The 18,209-nt window shown below is 41.7% G+C and overlaps 1 protein-coding gene across 1 annotated transcript in view; it reads right to left on the bottom strand.

Moving 5' to 3' along the window:
* The window catches only part of LOC111871238 (sodium/hydrogen exchanger 9B2), a 27,613-nt gene extending 11,621 nt beyond the window's left edge, over positions 1 to 15,992 (bottom strand). The window contains exons 1-7 of the mRNA XM_033754171.1: positions 15,382 to 15,992; positions 12,680 to 12,997; positions 11,523 to 11,705; positions 8,853 to 9,028; positions 7,204 to 7,310; positions 4,298 to 4,462; positions 285 to 428 (exon numbers count right to left, since the gene is read on the bottom strand). Of these exons, the coding sequence (XP_033610062.1) occupies positions 285 to 428; positions 4,298 to 4,462; positions 7,204 to 7,310; positions 8,853 to 9,028; positions 11,523 to 11,705; positions 12,680 to 12,997; positions 15,382 to 15,563 (1,275 nt within the window). The 5' untranslated portion in view covers positions 15,564 to 15,992. The remainder of the gene's footprint in view (positions 1 to 284; positions 429 to 4,297; positions 4,463 to 7,203; positions 7,311 to 8,852; positions 9,029 to 11,522; positions 11,706 to 12,679; positions 12,998 to 15,381) is intronic.
* Between the last annotated feature and the right edge of the window lie 2,217 nt (positions 15,993 to 18,209).

The raw sequence follows: 18,209 nt of genomic DNA, 5'->3' as shown, positions 1-18,209 counted from the left end.
CACAGACGGTAGGATTTCTTGGACGAGTGATTATCCCGTTGAGAGGCCTCTATCTAAACACAGGACAACACAAACACAGAATAAACGCATAAACACAGCAAACATCCATGCCTAAATTGGAATTCGAACCCACGCTCCCAGCGTCCGAGAGAGGGAAGAGAGTTCATGCCTTAGACCGCGCGGCTACTGTGACTGGTCAAACACATTTAGGGCAATTAACAGCAAGTTATTATACGTATAGCGACGACAGTATTAAAAATAACAACAATGAAATATACACTTACCGTAAGCGACACTGCTAGGCATGCGATCCCGAGTCCGACGATTTTAAGATCCAGGAAATATAAATCGATTTCATTGCCTATTAAACCGAACAGAAACGGGTAGAAGATGGTCCACAGGACTGCGAAGTTCTCTGACACAGGATTCTAAAAGCACACAATCTCATGCAATGTTACACAGAATGCAATAATTGTATTTATTTCACCGAACAATCCCAAACCGGGTAATAAGACAAAGTCAAGTAAATAAACCTGTAAACTCCTGTGCAGATATGGAATGCAACAACATTAGTATTACTGTGAAAAATTTGAGTAAGCACACCTAATTTTAACAAAGAATGTCATGATTTTCATGGGCATGATAAGGAGTGTTTATTCTGCAATTGCAATTTATGGAAACATTATAAGTACAGTTTATTTCTAAATATGAAAAGAACATATCCTCTTGGATTTCACACTGCCAAATGCAACGAACAGACACATAATGAAACGTCATCTGTATAAAATGTGTTGAGCAGACGAGAAATGAAAAGGGAAATTGAAAGTTTTAAATGGCCCACAAGAGAGTCTAAACTAGGAAGACCAAACACATAGTCACGCAGCCGTCTTCTAACTGAGATCATCACTGAAAACGCTGAGACCTCGCCCGAAACACAAACCACAAGACCGAAATGGATCTCGCAAGCCTCGTGAGCTGCCCCTTCATTTGCTGATCTGGGTATTCTCAACGTCAAAGAACTCTGTGCTTGTGTGGCACCCGTGGTCCGTCTTGACGAAACAACCACCTTTATGGAAGGAACTAAATTTCGACATTAACACCATTTATATTGGAAAAGTGTGTGGCTTACTGCGGAGATAGCTACAGCCACGTAAACTGAATCTTTGCGGTAGGCAGGACACCAACGGCATTCTTCGACAGTTGCTGAGAGCAAGGGCCGTGCCATAGCTCAGGCGATTAGTCGCCGGGTTCCCACTCCGGCGGCCCGGGTTCAGGTGAGGTCATGTGGGATGTGTGGTGGGTGAAGTGGCAATAAAGCAGGTTTTCTTCGAGTACTTTGGTTTCCCCTGCCAACTCTCATTCCACCGAACGCCCCACACTCATCAGTTTTACTATCCGGGGCTGGTGCAACACGCCGTGGCTGACGTATCAAGTAGAGTGAACTCAGTCTTACCCCACCCCACGAAATAAAAAGAAAGTACCAAGAGCAAATAGACGCAGCGAGAGTGTGGAAATAATTGGATGCACGGGGTCGCGAAAGAAGTAGGAAGTACTGGGGGATATTTTATCGAAATCTCCGTGCTTAGCCCTGGCCATTCTCAACATAATGCGAGCAATAGATTCACTTGAGTTCACTAACTGGGAAGATGGCTATAGGGTTATGGGAGGGCCTTAGTTTCAGTGCGTCACCCTTCATCTCCCTTCCGAAAATTCTGCTGCAAGAACTCCCTCTCTATTTACTGCGTTTTTTCCCATTACAAGCACCCCAGATAACTTCGCCCTGGTGTAACCCTACAAACAGCCACTTTCCTGTTCGCCGTTCCTCGGGCTCCATCTACTCTTGCCCTCCCGTGACTTTGAGTGACAGTCCTTCTTACAACCTGGATATAAAATCCAGCCGATCCCTCATCCTCATATGGGGACATGGATCACGGATTGCGGAGGCAAGGAATGCGTACACAATTCTAGCAGAAAACCAGAGGGAAGAGGCCTCTTTCAGGTGGTTGTTACTGATGCCAGAATATTCAAAATGTGTCTTAATGGGGGAGAAGAGGAATGCATATAGAATACAAGTGGAAGAGCCAGAAGGAAAAGAGACCACTAGGAAGACCAAGACGTAGGTGGGTGGACAATATTGAAATGGATCTCAGAGAGATCGGATGGAATAGTATGGACTGGAGGGATCAGTGGAGGGCTCTAGTGAACTTTCGGATTCCATAAAATGCTGGGAAATTCTTGAGTAGCAACACAGTTTGCGGCTTTTCACGAAGGGCTCAGCTCCATGAAGTTAGATTTAGTTAGAATCTTAAAGACGTATGACTGGAGTCATCTGAATGAGGGTAGGATCTAATGGGAGGCTCTTGTGAGCACGGTAAGAGGCCTTCCATTCGCAAACGTGGCGGGGAGGTTTTCTCCGAGTAATACGGTTTCCCATCCGTGGTCTTTTAGTCCGCAAGTGAACTATACCGACCGTGCGGCCGCCGCTTGTCGGGGAAGTTAGTGCCAACTTTTGCGAATAGAGGGTGTCGCGTGGTTAGCGCAACGGATTCCAACGGACGTTAATCTCGGTTTTCCAGACCGAAGCCGCTACTTTTCCATTCAAGGAGCTCCTCAACTATCTCCACGAGGCTGAGTGGACCCCGTTCTAGACCCACAACTTCTCAGAAAATCTGGTAGCACCGGGAATCGAAACCGGGACCTCTGGATCTGTAGTCAGCAACTCTGACCACTAGACTACACAAATCACGGTTTCCTCTGCCAATTTTAATTCCATGGGCCGTTTAAAATTAAATCATCTTATCATCTGACAGTACATAATCTCGAGAGTGACAGCATCATAAGTAAAACAAGCCAATTCAGAGTAGCAATGAAGGTACCCAGGCGTTTAAACCTGACTGCTATTCCGCCCGCATTGCCTACCATTGCATTCAACCAATATGAAACACTTCACATCACCAGGTACCGAACCCGCAACTCCTCTGTGACAGTCCAGTGCTTAACCGTTTGGAATATGGCCCGGCCCTCTGATAACGGGAAAATGGATTGAAACTGTCCAACAATCTCTTCTTGTAGACGATCCGTACCAAATTTGGAACTTTTCAATGATTTGGCCTGTGAAACATGCAGCTTCTACTGTCTTGCTATGCCCTTAGTCGAAGCACTTCAAGCAACATTGCTTAGAAAGGATGTTAAAGGAAGTGGTAGTGGCCGAGTCGAGGTACTACAGCAGAATTCTTCCTGAGGATCTGTCTGCAATTCGGATGATCAAGAAAATCGTGCCTTTTGTGGTACTATGCTGACAAAAGGCCCACCACACGTCTATACTCTGTTCCAGTGTCCAGTTCCCTGGTGGAGGATAGATAGCGCTTCTGTCAAACCCCAAGCTGGAGCTTGGTTGATCGTTTCGAAAGTTGGCTGGAACATCGGCTGTCACGAAGCGTTTCGTATTTTCCCTCAGTCCGTCATGACAAGTGCCGGTAAAGTACCCTTATAATTTAGCCATCTCTTATTGTTTGATACTTCAACACTTAAAATGAGGGAGGGGGGTTATGCTCTTGAGATGTCAGTGAAATTCTACTGGACTACACGTGGTTATGTCCCAGAAGGTGTACTCATCACGGTGAGAAACTCAGATCCATAATACTCAGTACTGTAAAGCATATATCTATGCAACGGCGCGATTAACACTTCCTCGCGTAAGGTCACGCAACAATAGGAAGAAAGTTTACAGCTCGTTGCTAGGCAACAGACAGTGCGCCAATGGACTGGCGAGATAATTATCACATGACTTATTTTTCTGTGTGGTATGCGCTACAAAACAATAGAGGGGCTGTGTTTTCTCTGCGTGGTCCTTGCCGAGAGGATATGGGAATTCACTTCACTTGAGTTCCGAAGTTCCAAGGGAACAGTAGTGTGACCAGAAGAAGAATTAGAAGACTCAGTGTGTGACGCTACATGTGCTGTAGTTACAGTAATCTTGAGAGTATGGAACTAATTGTAGTTACGTCTAGTGAAGATCCATTAAACCAATTCACCAATCCAAACCCACGTCATAATCATTGTGATACACATAATAATATGTTTCACGTTGAAAATATTGTGCACAGATACATTAACATTCCCCCCATTTATCCGTTTAGCTCACACGAAAATTTCATCACCCAGTAAAATTTCCGAATTCAGCCCGCTCTAACAGAAATATTTCTGTTTAAATTCATTTCATTTTGGGGTCCAACGAAGTTTGGCATACTCCCCTTGAATCGTCTTGTATATCCTTGTCTTAAGCTTCAGAACTCACAGTTTCATCGGTCCATCCTTGGGCTTTCCAACCCCAGTTCGCCACGAATGCTGTCACAACGCAGCCCAGGGGACCTGCTCCGGCGAAGCCGACAGCCTCACTGCCGAAAAGTAGCAGTAGGCCGCCTCCACCCAGCAGCAGTGTCCTCAGGATTACCAGGAAGCGCTGAGGAAGCAAATCACACAGATCGCAATAGCGCAAATGTTCATATCAAAGCTTACTTGTCTCTGTGCTTAATTTAGCACCGCATCATGAAGGCGCATACAGGAGTGCAGCACAAGTTCCGCGTTTTCTTATTTCGGCATTAGATGGAGGCGAATAATCAGCTTCACCCACTACTTGCCTTATTCCTGAGACAAAACCGAAGGAACACATTGCTTAGGAGTCTGTGCGGATGCAATGGCGAAGAGAAGAGCCCCTGCAGATGCCGAGAATGGAACCTCAGTCTTCCAATCAATGGCCTTGACACTATACTGACTGAGCTATCCTGACTCTTGTCTGTTCGTGTGAAGGAGACAGATGCTGTATATGGGCAACGGCATATAGAGAACAGCAACAAATTTAGCTTTTAAATGCATGAATTCTATTAATAATTTTTTACCATAATTATATCTGGTATAGGATATTGGTGGGAAAGCCAGAAGGAATGAGACCACTGGGAAGACCAAGGCGTAGGTGGGTGGACAATATTAAAATGGATCTTAGAGATAGGATGGGGTGGTATGGATTGGATAGATCTGGCTCAGGATAGGGACCAGTGCAGGGCTCTTGTGAACTCGGTAATGAACATTCGGGTTCCATAAAATGCTGGAAAATTCCTGAGTAGCTACAGAATTGGAGGCTCATCCGGAAGGGCTCAGCTCCATAAATATGTAGGTAAGTAATTATATCTGGTACAAATATGGGTCAAGCAGACAATCCTGTGCTAGCCCTGATATTTTTTGACAGTTTACATTTCAGTTTTCAATTTTTCCATAGATAAATCTATAGACAAGTATATTTCGTCTCAGAAAATACGTACAGCTTTTCACAGATAACCATATTTGTGGAGATTAATTTCAATCAACAAATAACAGGATGTAGAAATTAAATGTCCCTGCGAAATATACGTTATTGTAGGAGAAAAGAGTGTTTCAGGCCAATTCTATCCTACATACAAAACACAGACCAAACAAAAGGCAAAACTGAGTCAAGGACACGCTTGATTTATATACATCAATAAGGGACTTGATTCTTATGTCAGTGCTTCTAAGGCACAACCAAATGATATTCTCTGCTTACCTACAAATATTACCATTCTTGTCCCTGTTACCAGGAGCGGTCAGTTCAACGAATTTTATGTTATCCTACCCACTTATTTTACATTTTTCTACCAGCATTGCTATCTATCTCATTTCACCTCTAAATTCATTGCAAGAAATATAACGACAACTCTGCATGAGAACGTAGGCAAAAAGAAATCAAATTAAAAACTCCGGTATATAAAGGTATTGGAATGTCTAAATTTACTTGCATAATTGTTTCGTAAACATTTATGCAATGTCGAATTAATAACAGAATACTACATCTACTACTTAGGCTAACTAGAGAATGCACACTTGACCTGAACAGTAAGAAACAAGAAAAGTATACGTTTGTTTACTTGTCGATGTAAGATTCCTTTGGCAACGTGCTTGTTTTAGCGAAGATGAAAAACACTTGACTAAAAAGAAGCGTAAGATCTAAAAGTTTGTGACGATGGTAAATTGCTATAAGTACTATGATTTTGGACATTACCCATCGTCTTGTCTAATAAAAAAAACAGAACGGTTTTTTTTTAAATAGACAAGACGATGAATAATATCCAAAAACATAGTATTTGTAAAAAGAAGAGGACAAGACAGCACATCTCGATAAATGGTAACCTCATTTAAGATCCTATCTGTGGACTTCTGGATTTTCTGTATCAAATTTTCCTTGTGCTTTTAGTCTAACTGTTCCTTATGTTTAGTTCTGCATTTTCTCTTCTGTCTTAAACACAACGTCCTTCACTTATACCTCTCTATTTGGTTTTATTTTCTTTGCTTTGCTTTAAACGATTTATTTCCTTCTTAAACATTTTTTATGTTTTATCCGTGAGATCCATGACTCCCGTTCTTTACTCGAGGTTCTCTTAAAATAGACTGCATTGAAATAATTAAATTGCGTATTCTGAAGTTTATTGTTATGTTATGACAGTCATATGAATACGATATTCCCATACATCGAAAGGAATTTACTCAAAATCGTCTGGGTTTCTTGTCATCTTTCAGTTGAGTGGTTGGTTATTTAACGACGCTCTCGGTATCGATACTGTAGAATTACGAATGGCGAATCTGAGAGAGACTGGAAGAAATCGATCGTGGCTGCATTTGCTTGGAGGGACTGAAGAGTTCCGCTTTAAACCTCAGTCAGGATAGCCAATGCCCAAGACGAGATTCGAAACGAGTACCTCACAAATACAATTTTAAATCGTTACCGCTTGAACAAAATATGCTCGTAATATACAATTTCTCTAGTCTTCAAAATAAAAGCACTTTTCACTTTAGCCACTTAACTGATACATACATTTAGTTCACTTCAGGACACACTGAAGCGTTCTTAATATTAAATTCAGGATCTGAAAACGAAAGGATATATGACCAATAGTCTCTGTCGTTTACCGCTGGGAGATGCATAGTGATTATCTTGTGCCAAGTGAAGGAACAGCTTTGGAATTACCGAACTTCGTGCACTACAAAACCATGTAGTATGGCAACACAATAATCACGTCAAAGAAGGAGAAACGAAGAATATGTACTAAGAAAAATAAGATATTTATGTTGCAAATGACAAGCCAGAATACAGCTACGAGTACACTCGGTTTTGAAGGAACAAAAGTCACTCACATCTTGTCTCTCTGGAATGTAGCGAATCAGCAATCCCCATAAAATTCCCAACAGGAAACCAAAGATCAGTCCTAAGGGCCCTTGTATTATTGACTTTGTCAGGTTATCTGAAATAAAGAAGTACTAAGTTATTATTACATGTCTGCAGGGATGTTGACGTATTCGGAGCCAGGAATGTTCTACCCAAACAAATTTTAAATATAGTATAACTGTTAGTATTTTTATTATTTGCTTGTCCAGTAAAACAAAATGAATTACGTATATTATTATTATCCTCTGAAAATCTATACTATTCATTTCTTAATTAAATATTTATGTTTCATTCCTCAATTCGTAATAACACTTAGTTTAATGATAATGAAATTATTATTACTGTCATAATTATCAGCTATTTGTTTGTTTACTTTTACTTTTATTCATTATTATTTCTTCCAAGTACTTACCTGTAATTTGTATTTGACTTTTAACAAGTTTGTCTATAATGTAATTCATTCATCTGCATTGTGCTGTGTCTGTAATTGGCCTTGCGGCTGTTGACTCGGCACATTAATAATAAAGAATTGAATTGAATTGAATTGAATTGAATATATACAGTACACACACACACACACAGACGTATATATATATATATAAGTGTATATTGTCTCTTCACAGATTTCACACTTCTATGTACATGAATAACGTCACTTAACATCCGCTTGGGAGGGAAGCGTATATGGAAAATGCAAGGAAAGATAAGCCAATCTTCGCGAGATTTGGCAGGTGCAAGAGGGAGGCGTGTCCGCGAAGTGGCTTCCTTGAGTCACGTGCTGAGGAACTGAACGGACCTCCCCGAAATGTCCCTTGGAACCCTTCAGAGAACATTGATAAATGACGAGTATTACTGGCAGATCACCAGTGAACAATGAACGCCAGGAATAGAAGGGGATGTTTAATCAAACCCGAGACATTTTATAGAGAAACATATCGAAATAATGTTAATAAAATGTAAGACTATCCTTTCAACAGGCCGTGGAGGCCCATATGGTTATGAGACGTCGAGGCTCCCACATTTTCTAGACAATCGACTCGCAGATGGCGGTGAGGTCATCTTTACTCTCCGGCCGCCCTTTACACATGGAAAAATTCCTGGTACTCATTTCAGTTAGATGCTGAGTCGAGCCCAGGGCCATAGCGCGGCTGGAAGCTTTGGGTCTATTAAAAAATGCAATGACATCACCAGGAATCGAACCCGCGATCTTCCGACTTGTACAGTAAATTTCATTAGATCCCCTTGCATCTTCCGCCCTCTCTCACAGAAGATGTCCATTTTTCTCCATTGTCCGTATTTGCTTATATTCCACTTTCAGCTGTCGTATACCGTTCGGCATAACCTCAGTTTCTGGACCTGACTGCAAGATGCGTTTCTGGCATGAGGATAATTTATGACAAGACATCTGAAGGGAAACGGACAATTTGTAGGATTTTAGGTTCTCATGGCAAAGAGTTTTATATTCTGGATTATATCGCTATGGATCAAGGTGAAAATTAACCGACGTTTCAGAGACACATATCGCACCAATATGGTGTTATAACACCAGGAAATATAACACTTCAACAAGTATTTTGACTTTCAATTTCTTTTCTGCTACAAGAACTATAATTTTTACCTGTGGAAAATATGACGTTCAGCACAACGCTAAAAGCAGAGACAGCTATGACGTCATCAAACGTTGCAGCCGCGATCACCAGTGTCGGTATTCCCTTTGATTTTCCGTAACCTCTGTCCTGCAGACTGAAGAGACATGGAATCACCACTGCTGGTGATACGGCTGCCATCACTGCTCTGGGGATTGAGCAAAAACCAACTTAAAAGGACTGACGAACACACTCAACAGACAAATTAGGCCAGTGCTCGTCAACGGCCAGTCCGCGGCAAATTATTTGCTGGTCCACAAAACCGTTACTAGAAAAACGTATTTTATTTCTTAAAGTTGCCGCGAGGAAAAAAGAAATCACAGGAAAATTGTTCCTCATTCCATTTTACTTTGATTCTAAATTCTTCCCTTCCCGTTATGAAAAGTGTTGATCTTCGAGTTCCTGCTCAGTATATCAAAGGCTTTTCTATGTTCAGTGTTTGCTATTGAAGCCAGAATTGTCCTGCTCGATGCATTTCAGCCGATAATGTTGTTTGCAGGGACTTGGATGTATCGTAGTCGTACTTATAATGGTAAAAAAAGATAAAGTTGCCCCTGTGCTTAACTAATTAAGTACTACAACATGAAGGCGTATGTGGGAGTGGTTGTATAGGCCCACATTTTCGTGACCTCGACACTTGCTGCAGTTGAGTGGTCAGCTTCACGCTTCGGTCTCCTTAAACCCGGGGAAAGGGCCCCCGGTACCCATTGGCTAGGAGGTTGGGTAGACTTAGAGCCGGTCTGGACAAAGTGGAAAGGGGAAAATTCTTGCCTCTACCGGGATTCGAAATCCGAACCCTCGGTCGTCCAGCCCGTAGCCAGGCGCTATACAGACTACGCTATCCCGGCTCCTGCCTTATACTCGTAATGGTAGATCCTTAAATATTAAAATACTGTTTTGAAGAATAATTACATATTTCTAACCCCATAATGATTGGGGCGATTGCACTAATAGAATCGTTATTATTGTTTCAATGATACAAGCTGTCTTCTTTTGTTTGTGCGTAGGCGTTTGCTTCGTTCCCCCCACCCCCATTTCTCGTGCTTACCGTATAATTAGTGTTTGGCCTGTCGGATACGCATTTAAGGAAATAAAGAATTGTAATGAAAAAATGGTACGAGTGTTCAAATTACGACCAACATCTTGCTTCGCTGGACCTCTCTATATGGCGTTTGTACATAGTACCAATGCAGTGTCATTTTTATTCTTTTAATTTCTATTCTGCCTATTTAAGATCTAAATACATTTATGCCTGCATAAATTTAACGATCCGCCGTGAGGAATTTAGATATTTACGGCCTGCAATATAGATCCAATCTTCAGGAATGCTGATGAAGGCAATTTGAATCAATAAGTAGAAGTGACATTCGAAAGAGAGCCGTCTTCTAAGTTATGGGCTCTTACCGCTAGGTGCAGAAACAGAACGCACGCAGAGGAGAAAATATCCTTATTAAATGTGTGTCCGATATTTCAACTTGAGAAAGGTTAACAAATATTCTTGTAAACAAACACGAACCTCGTGCCTTGTAAAGCCTCGCATGACTCGTATCATCTAACTTTGTACAACACAGCAGAAGGGCAAATTTGTGACGTGGGAACTATCTATCTATCTATGGCTCTACAGCCCTTTAGTTGGATCTTGTCCGCTTATTCAATTTCTTAGTATACACACAATCGGTAGGACTCCTTGGATTGAGAATCAGCCCGCCACAAGACCTCTACCTACACACAGGACAACACAAATACAGAATAAATACACATACAGACATCCATGACTTGAGTAGGATTCGAACACATAATCCCAACGTTCGAGCAGGCGAAGACAGTTCATGCCTTATACCGGGCGGCCACTGTAATCGGCCGTGGAAGCAATAGTAGCACTATTTCTGAAATCTAATTAATACAGCAAGTAACAGCAACCACAAGAATTGCAAAGTTGAATTCTTCCTCGAAACATGGAATGTTGTACATTGTGCAGGCAACCTTAAGGAAGGGAGTTTGAATTTCTAACCGGCTTGAAAACGGGGGCACGCTGTAGCGTAGTTGGTTGAGGCCCTATGCTACAAGCCGGAAGGTGGCGGGTTGCAGTCATGATGAGGTGAATTTTTTTCAATTTACCTAATCCTTCCAGTCCCAATATTGCCCTGGGGTCGACTCAGCCTCTAACAGAAATGAGTACCAGGAATATTTCTGGGGGTAAAGGGCGGCCGGCGTGTAAGGCTGACAATCTTACCGCCATTTGTGAGCCGACTGTCTAGAAAATGTGGGAGCCTCAACCTCTCACAATCCTATGGGCCTCTACGGCCTGCTACAGGGATACCTTTTCTTTTTACTTTACCTGCTTGAGAACACCTGAAGTGCAGACTATTCTCGAATATTACAGTCTGTGCTTACCCTACTAGAGCACTCGCTAGAATTTCGGCTTGTTAATTCTATGCAAATATCTTTGAGGTTACATCGACCTTGTGGGAAGAATGTCACATCTGAATGAAGATGTTGCTTCCCATTATCCATTCAAAATACACTCTGGCATGTTATAAATGGCGACACAGTTAGCGTCTGACGATGGATCACTCTCGCGGGTACTTTACACAAACTTATATTCGAAGAGAGTACATACGAATTGTACTGGCTGTTCTTACCCGAGCAAAATGCCCCAAACCCAAGGCAAGCCGAGCAGGAAGTGCGACATCACAGCTGTCGATAAGGCTTCTGCCAGCGAAGGTAACACTGCCAACCTGACCACCATGCCAACCATTCTCCTTAGGGCCGTTGGATCTAGCCCAAGGCCCGCTCGGATTAGGATGATCACCAAGGCGACCTTTCTGTGCAAAAATATTTCTACATGTAAAGCAAATTAAATGGCTAATATTCAGCTCAGCTAACTGACTTACACAGCACTGTAACAGAAACAAAGCTGGAGAGAGAAAAGGGGAAAAGGGAAAAAAAAGGACGTAGAGAGAATGAAATATAGCGAGAGAAAAACAAACGAACAAAGATAAGGAAGACGAAAACCAAAACATGACAAGAGAAAGAAAGCGAGACTTCAAGAGAGAAAGGTATAAAACGAGGCATAAAGTGAGAGAGATAGAAGGCAAGACAGATAACGGGAAGCGAGAGATTGTGAAAGAAACATAAAGAAAGAGAGAGAAACAACAAAAACTAGAAAAAAGGAAGAAAGCGAAACAGACGAAGACAAAGAGAATAGAAAGTGAGAAAGAAAGAGAAATGACAGAAGAGAAGGAAAAAGGAGGCGTAAAGGGACAGGAAGGAACAAAACCAGAGGAAGAAATGAAGCCAGACAGAGAAATAGAATATATGAATCCATATAAGAATCATTATTCAGTAATTTAAGATATGTAGATTTTATCGCCTGATGATGGCTCCATGAGAGCTGAAACATGTTGCAACGCTGTATTTAACTCAATAAAGACTCAGTTGACACGACAGAGTAGAAGTGGGCTGTTTTAATTGATTGTTCTGTTTGAAAGATATATATATATATATATATATATATATATATATATACATACATATAGTGATAAACACGCAAGAGGAAGTATTCCTTGAAGAGAAAAATAGTAATTAAGCAAGACAAAAAGACAAAGGGAAAGAAAGAATATGGGAATAAGAAATACAAAATAGAGTGAGAGAGGAAATTGGATGGAAAGAATGAAAGAAAGAATGAGAGTACAAAGAGGACAGGGAAGAAATGAGAGACAGAAAGATGGACGATACAGATGGCCTATAGAACAATTCCAAAAGCCCAGTGCCACGAGATGTCTGCAGATTGCGGTACCTGATGTCAGCTGCTAGGATTTCGTAAGGGCCCGTGAGTTCCACGGACCCCGTGTTTCGGAGCACGATGCCCATCACCAGCATGCCAAAGAGTGGAGGCACTCCGATGGGGTGCAAGACAGCGCCGGTTAGGTGCGCCGCAATACCAAGGACACCAATTCTGAAAAGCTGTCCCTCTGGGCCCGCTGCATTTCCCGCCATGATGAACATGTTTCCCCAAAATAGGAGCACCAGACACAGCAGCACGATACAGCGGGACACACAAAGTCTTGCTGGGTGCGTCCTGACGCCCTTGCAGGCGTCTCGCAGACAGGAAGTCCTGTAATGCAAGTCTCTATATCACGTGAGCCACATGGCGTCTACTACGAGAAACTGGCCGAATTTATGGAGCAGTGGCTCAACTGGTCAAGAAATTTGTTGTTTGTCCCAAAGATTCATTTCTGTGAGAACTGGGGCTCTCGAGTTGGCCACTACAAAGAGTTCTGTCTTCTAGTATGTGCCGCCATGAAATTTGGCAGATATTTATGGACTTTCCAAATACTGCCATTCTCAGGTTAGAATGCGGAGGCAACAGGGTTTCTGAGAGTCTGGTAAATACATACCAGATTACACGGTGTCATATCCTTGAAAACAATAATAATTTCCATATCTGTACTCCGTTTATTTAAGTTTCATTTCCTCAGTATTCTCTCATCTACGCTTAGGTCTCTCGAAGTTTCCAATTTAAATTATTGCCCTATACTTCTGCTGCATGTCTTGCCAATTTCATTGCTCCTGTTTGACAATCATAATGATTACTGAAAAAGTACAGAACTTCAGATTTGAATATTTTTGTAAAACTTGCTTGATCTCTATTCCGGAGGTGCCCGACTGTAATTTCGGTTGAACACCTACCAACTTGGCTCAGTTTTCATGATTTCCACAGTCCCTCCAGGTAAATGCCAGGATAGTAGCTCATACTAAGTTTTGACCGTTTCCTTTCAAATACTTTCCAATTCATTATTAACTATAATAACTAATACATAATAATAATAATAATAATAATAATAATATAATATAATAATAATATTAACTAAATAGACTAGAAGCCTGATGCAGGTGTGGGAGTAGCCCTAATTCAAGGACTGCGTCATTGTGATCGAATTAGCAGCTTCGGGAACTTTTATGTGTTTTACGAAAATTACTAAAAAGAGCTAAATATTCAGGCCTATGCAGAATTTCCAAATGCATTTTTAGCACTCTGCGTACTCTATGGCCATTAATGTTCAAATACGGCAGTTAACAATTTTCTGTAGAAATTTAACTAACAAACAAGTATATATTCTAAAGAGAGCCATGAGTATCGTCACTCAAGAATATAAACAATAAATCAATTATGGGGCTCTGCAACCACGCTTTTATAGTCCGTTGAAAAGGACCAGGATGAAATTTGTAAGATACTGGTATGTTTCACATTTATAGACCTACACAAATAAAATTCCTTTCAGTCATTTCGGGAACAGACGCGCATGACGAACAGTTACAGTATTTCGCAACATTGCACAACTGTTCAGAGAGAGTGTGCATCACAAATACGACAATCATACTAAGTCGGTACGCTGGAAATTCTCAGAAGCTCATGATCAACACAGAAAATTACTATATGATTCATAGCTATAAACTTATCATACCAGATCAATATAGGATGATTGTAAATTATTGTTGGAGTTTCCGTGGTATATAATATTCGAACTGGAACAACAAAATGAAACTGCTTATGAAATATGAAAGTGTAACTCAAAAAGGTTTATTTAATTTCAGCCGCATTGATGTCTGGGTGAAAATATGACGTCATGTCTCAGAATTGCAACTGTTCAAGAGAAAGGAATGTGCCTACTTCGGTTTTTCGAAACAAAGTCCGTTATAAAAATGCAACGTCGTTACAGAACTCAGATCTGATCAACGCGTTGCCAGGCAATAGCTATGTAAACACAGCCCAACAGGCAACAATATGAGGGTGTTTCTTTATGTCGTCCGCACCGAGCAACAGAAGGAATGGGGTTCTATGTGACCAACTGCTAGATTACGCAACGGTTCTTACAATAGAACTGTACTTTCTCTGTGGTAGGTGCCAGGGATATACAACGAGATTCCCAGAATAACCCAGGGTGTAACCCGTGTGGAGGCGGGCTCGAATACCTCCACCGCGAACCTGCGAGTCGTAGAAGGCGACGAAAAGGAAGACTCAAATATGATACAGCAAAATATGGTCGCGAGTTCCAAGGGACTCGGACCCTAGAAAGACTGCGCTGGCAAGAGCCAACAGCATGTACAAATGACAGACCCGTCCTCTCGTCAGAGAGGACCGCCTACAAAAAACAAGACCGTAACTGTCAAAGAGTAATAAATATCTGGTCATGAGCCCCAGATGGAGCTCGACATCATGACTTGAAAGACTAAAGTTGCTACTATCAGAACTAATAAGTGAATTTCTCTTATGATAAAATGTTCAGTAATTTTGTAATGATCATTATATTACTGCGTCTTCCTTAAGCACAGGAGACCTACTCAATACGACATAAAAATGCGAGGATAGGATTGTTCTTGCCCCACACTGTGAACATTTCATGTGTTCCTGTTACAATTTCCACCAGAATTACGAAAGCCAGAGGCTCCAGTCGCAGTCTGATAACCTCTGCCGCAGAGAGTAAACATCTCACTTACGCATCCTCTGAACTTGTGTAATCCGCAGCAGTAATCTCTAGCAGTCTCTTCGAATCACTTTCTTCCGACTCTGGTCCACTTGTAGAAGAAAGATAAAACTTCGGCTCTTCGAAAGTTTCATATCCCGCGGATCTGACCCTTGGCTGCAGCATAGGCTCGGTTTCCCGGTGGGTAGCAGCCATCTCGATGCCTTACGAAGCACTGAAGATATGCATGACTCCTTATCTAAATTAGGCAAGAGTGTGGTTGGACTGGATTGTGTACTCGTCGCAGTGTGTTTGGATGTTCGTAATCAGGGATGTATCCTAGCAGTAGATCTTAACAACGTGTTCTGTGCAAGTGTCATAGCTCCAACACATGAAATGACGAGAGGTTACGTGGGTGCAGCAATTCGTAAATACGAGCCGAAATAAATAAGAACGTGCAGTCTTGTAAAGTTTGAAACATACACACTGGAAAAATATGGTACACAAATTTTTAATTATAAAAGGGTGAAATGGAATATTTTATTATAATTTGGACTTCTTTAAAGCAGTGATTGTTTGTCTTTTTGACGGTTACCAATTAAGCATATTTAAAAATCCCTACTTCCGTATTTCTTAGATAATTTGAAAATTACAATTTAACATTTTTTATTATATTTAGTTTCCTTATATATCAGTTGAACGAAACTTAATACCTATTGGATTCCGAAATTATTATCCTTGTACATACAACATACGTGTAAATGGAAATAACACAAAAATTACAAATGCAGTAGAATGCTAATTCTTATTTTCTTCACAAACCGTTGCAGGTAGGCCCATGTTTATTTGAAATTTTTGACCCATTATGATCCCAAGAGCATGTATCTAAGCTATGCACACTTTATTGCGAGACACTCAGCATAGGTCTCAGATGGAGTATCGTAGAAAATATTGGTAAAAAAATATTCAGAAGTACTGGGTTTTCGGACTTCGTCCATCGTCCGGTATTCTACGTAGGTCGTACCGAAAGTCATGAGCAACTTTTTTTGCATGCAACCTGGGAACAGCAGACGAAAGAGAGTATGGTGGTAGGTGGAACCAGCTGTTGTGTTAACCTTGAGTGTCTTGTGACGTCAATAGCTTGCATCACGTGACCAGTATCACTCCTAACAAAATGGCCGACAACGATATGTCGTTTCGCCAGCGTGCTGTCATCGAATTTCTTGTGATAGAGGAAATCCCTGCTGCAGAAATTCACCAGAGACTTCAGCGTGCTTATGGAAGTGTGTTCATGGGTGCGAGCAATGTTCGAAGATGGGTGAAACATTTTGAAGATGGGAACACCAGCATCGAAGATGAGCTTCGGAGCGGTCGTCCTCGAACAGCCTCGAATGAACGCAGCAAGGAAAGCGTGGATGAGATCATTCAAGATGACAGGCGTGTGACTGTGGAACAAAAGCCCGAAAACTTGGAATAGGCCACAATGTAGTACAGGAGATGATTGAAAGCTTGGGCTATACGAAAATTTGTGCTCGTTGGGTCCCGCTGTTATTGATCGAAAACCACAAAGGTCAGCGAAAAGCCATCACCTCAGAACTGCTGCAGAGATATCGACAGGAAGGCGATGATTTTTTGCTCTGTATTGTGACAGGTGACGAAAGCTGGTTTCACTATTTCGAGCCTGAAACGAAACGGCAGAGTATGAAATGGCACCATTTGCATTCTCCATCAAAAAAGAAGGCAAATACAGTGCCATCAGCTGTGAAGGTGATGGGCACAGTCTTCTGGGATGCAGAGGGGTTTATCTTACCGATTTCCTGGAACCTGGGCAAACCATCAATGCTGCTCATTATGTCCAGACACTGGACAAGCTCCGTCGTGCATTGCGCGATAAACGTCCGGGACGAAACATCATCATCCTGCATGACAATGCTCGCCTCACATCAGAAGCAATTGCAAAGATAGGGGGGGGGGGAGTTCTTCCACACCCCTCCTATAGCCCTGATCTAGCACCCTCCGACTACCATCTTTTCGGATTTGTGAAGGATCAGCTACGTGGACAACGTTTTGAGACAAGGGAGGCAATTCAGAAAGCAGTGCGTCAGTGTCTTCGGATGGCTGGAACGGAATTTTACAAAGGGGAATATTCAAACTCCCAGAACGCTGGGAGAAATGTGTACAAAGAAGTGGCGATTATGTGGAAAAATAAAGAAAGGTCTGCAGATTGAGGCGGTGTATTTGGTTTGTCAATAATAGAGCATGTTACTTTACAACTTTCAGTTTACGACTTTCAGTACGACCCTCGTACAAACTAGAAAACATAACATTTCGGAAACTGGATCTGTTTCCGTCCTCAGATGAAATGGGGGATGTCTGGTGACATGTGTTGTCTGGTAATTGAGGTTAGCTCTTTCTAATGTACCCAACAGAGTAGGTGTCTCCTCCTCACCTGAGGAGAGAAACAGATTCAGCTTTCGAAGCGTTGTGCTTTCTATTTTCTAGAATACCGGACGATGGATAAAGACCAAAAGCCAGTTGATTCTGAGTGTTATGCACTATCGTCAGAATCCTTCAGAATCTAACAACAAATGTGTTTATCTTGGAGAGATAACTCTTGGTAGGGTAGCACTGTTAACTTTGTTGCCACGTGAATGACTTCGAGTCAAAGTCGACATGCGTTTCCCTATGAATTGCTCCGTAAGCAAATCATTGGGATCTTAAAACAACGAGAGAGTGACGAAAATGGATACATAATATTTTATAGTAACCATGATAACAAGGCGCGTTTACACTGCAGTAAGGCATGACGCATGCTAATAAAAAAATATCTGAAATTTCCGCACAGACTATTTTTCATAGGAA

Source organism: Cryptotermes secundus, unplaced genomic scaffold (assembly GCF_002891405.2).
Source record: "Cryptotermes secundus unplaced genomic scaffold, Csec_1.0 scaffold649, whole genome shotgun sequence".
Taxonomy (NCBI): domain Eukaryota; kingdom Metazoa; phylum Arthropoda; class Insecta; order Blattodea; family Kalotermitidae; genus Cryptotermes; species Cryptotermes secundus.
The sequence above is the reverse complement of the archived record's forward strand: the minus strand, read 5'-3'. Positions and strand labels throughout refer to the sequence as shown.